Source organism: Helianthus annuus, chromosome 7 (assembly GCF_002127325.2).
Source record: "Helianthus annuus cultivar XRQ/B chromosome 7, HanXRQr2.0-SUNRISE, whole genome shotgun sequence".
Taxonomy (NCBI): Eukaryota; Viridiplantae; Streptophyta; class Magnoliopsida; order Asterales; family Asteraceae; genus Helianthus; species Helianthus annuus.
In genome coordinates, this window is record NC_035439.2 from 107,983,261 (window position 1) to 107,988,627 (window position 5,367).

Here is a 5,367-nt window from a genome sequence, read left to right on the forward strand (position 1 = left end):
CGGCTATTGCCTCATTTTCTTGTAGCGTATCACACTCCTCTTGGAAAAAGAATAATGAAAGGAGATGATTAACTTGTTAGTGACATTGTAACCTACAAAAATTTAAAGATGTACAGGAGGAAAAAATAAAAATTAAACAAGAAAAAAGAAAAAGAAAAATAAGTGTACACACATGTACATACTCTCCTCCCTAATTTTCTTTGACTTTAAATTTTTTTTTTAACCGGAAAAGTAGGGGTCAAGGGTTGCTCCATACTGTTGTGATCCTTCTATCTATTAGTTAGCAATGGTATGCAAGTATTATTACATAGGTGCGTTAGTGAACAAAATAGTTTAGTTATACTTTAAGAATTGCACCATTGATATAATAGTGTATTAATACCAAAGGGCTTATGGTTTAAAGCGGTATCAAAGGATGTAGTAAAGATGCTTCTCCTCAAGTGATTGAGAATTCTAGTTTTATAGTAGACATTGGTGTAGATTTAGGACTAGGTATAGTAGATGTGTGAGTTACTTGTTTAAAAAATAATCAATTTTCACATATAGATAGGGTAATTGTGTCATCCATAACGGGCCATCAAAACTTCAAAAGACATTGAATGGTAAAGTTTCATGCACCTTCGTAATGGTTCTTATATGGTTGCATATGAATTGAGAGAGAGGTAAAAGAGATCCTACGTTTTTGAGTGAGAGTGAATATATCAAAGTCCTAAAAGGCTGAAACTATGCTTAAGGATTCCTTTTTTGGAATTTTATTTAATGATATAGCTTTGTGACTATTGATATCATATAGTTTAAGTGTCAAGTTATAATAATTAACCAATATACAAGTAAATAAAATTACCAATTTATTGATAATTGTATTAAGATCCCTACGTGACAATATTGATAGATGATATTACCCTTTATAAAACTATAGATATGGTAGCTTATTCACTATGTATTCTTAATGTGGATAACTTATTAGGCCGGGTATTATGGGCATGAGTGACAGTCTTTGGGTGTAGCTAGCACACCCCCCAAGGGCGTGGGGTGTCGGTGTGAGTGTGACCACACAAAAAAGGGCGAAATTTCAAATGGTTATCTTCAACCAATCAATACACCACATTATTTTCACATTCACAATATACCATTACACCCCTTTCATGAAGTGAGTGTGAATACCTCTCATGCTTACGTGGAGCTGAGGTGCCGCTCACTTTTCAGTCACATTCACTAATTCACATACCCACACCTTTAGCCTTATACTTGCATATTGTTCTTTCATCTAAGTATAAGACACAAATAACAAAGAACACCATATTCACAATGCCTCCATCATTATTTGTATATCAAAGGATATAAGAGAGTACCTTTTATATGGCATCATACGACATGGAATCAATTCTTCCAATTAGTAGGTTATCACATGTTCTACTTAAACCCTATTTTATGTTGAAATTAGTCACCACCTTTATATACTAGAGAATAAAGAAATAACTCAACAGCCCCTCATCTTCCATCTTTGAAAGCAAACATCCCCAAGATCCATATTGACAGCTTCTGGTCCTTCATCTTTTAATACTTCCCTTTAACATTGAACCACCAAATATACCAACATAAATATAAATAGTTAACACAGTTTAACTTAAATATTAACATGATATAAACATGCTTATAATAGTCAGCACAAGCTTTATGTACCTTCTCACTATACTTTACTGCAGAACAAAAAGTTAAATAAATAAATACACATTTCTCCATTTCTTTGAAAAATATAACCATCATAAGTTATTTGGTGACCTACTTTGAAAGAAATAGAGTTTAACTTCAAGGTCAAACCTAACAAAAGTTGACCTTGACAGTTTTTTAATTTATACTGAAGATGTTTGTAATAATGTGAAATAAATCAACTAAAACAGTAAAACATGAACTAAAGTTCACCTTGATTTGAAACGAAAGCAGGAGTTGAGATTAATCTTGGAGAAGGACATGACCTTGAGGCTGCTTTTGGGAGCCTCATTTGCTGACATTCTTTTTCTCATTTCTTGGGCCTTCATTTGAGCAATTCTAAGCTTGTTCATGATTTTGTCCATGGATTTCGACTTCTTCTTTTCCAGTTTCATCTGTAAAGATAATAATACGTTTATCTGCGGATGTCTTTCTTCTAATTACTCAAATAATCAAATTTCATCATACCCGAAAGCAATAATAAAACAAGAATAAGTTAGACCCTGAAAATAGATTAACTTGCGGTTAATTGTCAACATGCACAGTACACACCTCAAGTTTCCGGATTGAGGCCTCCGCTTTTGCAATCTGCAGATTCTCCCAAGCAGTGATCCTTGCTTCCTCTTTCTGGATCCTGCATACACACATTGCAAGAGAAAAAATCATTAACATATGCTGAAATACAAATTTACCTTTTAACTAATACCAAAAGCGAACGTCACCAAATGAAACAATCTAGTCACTGATCTCATTCTTAGCGAATGTAATTAGTGCCCATGAGTAGTTAATCATTAAACTGTACTGCAATTAACATTATGCAAAATGAGAACTTGGAGCCATACTTTGACAATTCCATTGCTCCATCCGTAGGACTCCATGTCAAAGTCGGGTCATTGATCTCTGTCAACTCATTCTTTTCCATTATCTCTTTGTGTCTTTCCGGTTGCTTGGTCATGGTGACTCGTTTGTCCACCTGGACATCCCTGACGACCTCTCTGGCAAAATGCTGACTGTTTTTCTCTACTGGTGGAGCCGAGGTGGACAGCATCCCGCTTACCTTTAAAGCGGACTCTGGGCTGTCTACTGGGCTCATTTGGGTAGCCATATCTCGTCTCGAGACACCATAAGTAGCATTGTTTCCATCAATCTTTTCATCTGCATATTAAGTTCATTAGTCACCTGGCGGATCTAGAAGACAAGTTCAGGGGTATCCTAAAAAATTTTTGGACTAAGGGGTATCCTAATATTTGTTCAGGGGTATCCCCGATGCATAAAACAAAGAGAAAGTATTATTTTTTTCATTAATTTTACCATAGCCGGCCCTGGGGGTGGGCGGGGAGGACCACCGGCCAGGGTCCGATATTTAGAGGGACATGTTTTTTATGAAAAAAAACCTGATATTTATATGTAAAATATTTTTTAATAGGGTACACACATACAAACACCAACATAGGCCCTCTTGCAAAACTATTCTTATGGTTTAGTTTAGTTATTAACGCCTTTGGCATTAGGTTTAGACCTTTAGTGAGCCCAATATCCAATTTTGTTAAGGCCCAAGGGCACATTTTTTTGAGCTCGAACAGAGCACACGAATTCTTAGGGCCGGCCCTGAATTTTACACTCCGACGACAAAGTTGAGGTGTAGCCCAGACTACCCCTAGTGTCTACATACATCCGCCCCTAAGTCGCCAACAAACTTCAAATATAGTCTTATAAATCGTATACATGGGTAACATGTTTAACAAAAACATACCTATTAAATACCATAGGAGTCACCAAAAACATATAAAGATTGCTTGTAACTACAAACCTTATCGGGAAACTATGTCGACTAGCTAGGAGTGTGATAGCATATACCTTGAGAATCAGGATACGAAGACTCAATGAACAATTCTGTTGGAGCGCATCTATAATCAATGTGATCAGGTACAGGGTTTGCATCAGTTCCACCAAACGAATATCCACTAGGTACCAAAACACCCGTCGTAAGCGGAGAACTTGCAAAAACATTATTTGCAATCCCACCTTCAACCAAAGGGAAACCAGGATAGATTGAAAAGTATGCGTCCCCAGGAGTCGGTCCCAGTGGTCCACTCTTCGCCTTAGGTCGTCTGTGAGTCGGTGGTGTTAAATTCTTGCAAACTCCAGTACCAGAGACCGGACTCGTGATCCACCTCTCTGCATCATCCCATTTAGAAGGTATCACCCGCCCATTATTAATAGCCATCAGTACATTAATACTAGTACGCCTCTGCTTATTATTACAACTTGGCAAAGGACTCCCTGGGCTCGTGTCTGTACCCGCATTTTGAACAGAACTTGGATCCTTATTCATGGATCTTAATTCTGGCGAAGAGCACTTGGACGTTTTAACTAATAAGCATTTGGTGACAACTGTAGAGTTGGAGTTTCTTCAACAAATATCTAACAAACTTACAAAAACCTAGTAATTGTGGGAAACTCGTGATCCGAGTACAAAACCGGACAAACAAACGAGAATTTAACAGGATAACATGCTTTTAACAGCTAATAAAGTAAGCTCAAGTCACAAACAAGTACTTACTGTGAATGAATTGAGTGAGGTACTGTTGAATAATCAATGAAATGCGAAAGTGAAGCTGAATAAATTGGTGTGGTCAGGATTTGTCAGAATTTGGACCTGCTACGAGTCCGTAGGTGTGATATTTGGAGCCAAAAACTGTGGTTAAGATGGCACCGTCCATGTGGGGTTGGTCCCATACGACTTATTGTCTCTGTGTTCATACTTTGTTTTAGGATATATTAAAGACACATGGGATTTCAAAAGTTACATATGGAATTAAAAAATTTGGAATGATTTTTAACCATGTAGAAATATAGACGTGTGTATATGATATCAACGAATTATAACAGGACATGAGACTGAGATTAAGAATACTTGGGCCGAAAATGAGATTTAGGAGGTCATGTGCGAGCAATGTTGTAGAAGGCGCTAGGCGCTAGTCGGGCGGTGAGGTACCGCCTAGGGATTAATCGGAATGAGATTTTTTATATGTAATTTTTCAAATTTATATATATACACACAATAATATAAAAATAATACTTCAAAATTCACATAAATACTTCAAGTTTCAAATAGTATGGTTCAAACATAAGCAATTAAACTTAAACTTAAACTGCTGGTGGTGTGCGGAGGAAGTCGGAGCTGCTGGTAGTGTCTGGTGTCCGATTTTAGGAGCTGGTGGTTAAAACATAGGTGACGGCTGAAATTGTGAAGATAAAATAGGTTATAATTAATATTTTAGCTGTAAAACAATGGGTCAGTTTCAAAATCGGTGTTTAATGGGTCAAAATTTGGGTTTAATGGGCTGTAAAACAATGGACCGATTAGTCCGATTTTGACCGCCTTGGACCGATTTTGACCATGTCCGATTAATTTGACCAACTAGCTCAAAATTAGTCAGTAACTCACCGACTAGCGCCTAGGCGCCGATTAATCGGCTGCCTAGGCCGATTTCTGCAACATTGTGTGCGAGATGTAAATTTGGGCCCCTTAAAATAGAAACTTGTATATCACCGTCGTCATTGCAACAATTGGCGATCGTTACAGTTGGTATTTGGCAATTGTAACAGTTGATTACCACGGTTTCGATTGCTGATTGTTGTTTGTCACGGTTC

The 5,367-nt window shown here is 37.2% G+C and overlaps 1 protein-coding gene across 1 annotated transcript; it reads right to left on the reverse strand.

Moving 5' to 3' along the window:
* Positions 1-1,300: 1,300 nt before the first annotated feature.
* LOC110885164 lies at positions 1,301-4,465 on the reverse strand. Its single transcript, XM_022132853.2, has 5 exons — positions 3,568-4,465; positions 2,553-2,865; positions 2,263-2,344; positions 1,924-2,105; positions 1,301-1,568 (listed from the first exon to the last, which is right to left on the reverse strand). The coding sequence occupies exons 1-5, from the start codon at positions 4,043-4,045 to the stop codon at positions 1,481-1,483; spliced, it is 1,143 nt and encodes a 380-aa protein (XP_021988545.1). The 5' UTR covers positions 4,046-4,465; the 3' UTR covers positions 1,301-1,480.
* Between the last annotated feature and the right edge of the window lie 902 nt (positions 4,466-5,367).

Bases quoted from the DNA above. Each gene is read 5' to 3' on its own strand.
- LOC110885164 (XM_022132853.2), bottom strand. From the start codon at position 4,045: ATGAATAAGGATCCAAGTTCTGTTCAAAATGCGGGTACAGACACGAGC. The intron at 2,866-3,567 runs GTATATGCTATC...CTTAATATGCAG, and splicing joins TTCGTATCCTGATTCTCAAG to ATGAAAAGATTGATGGAAAC. The intron at 1,569-1,923 runs GTGAACTTTAGT...TCAATGTTAAAG, and splicing joins TGCTTTCGTTTCAAATCAAG to GGAAGTATTAAAAGATGAAG.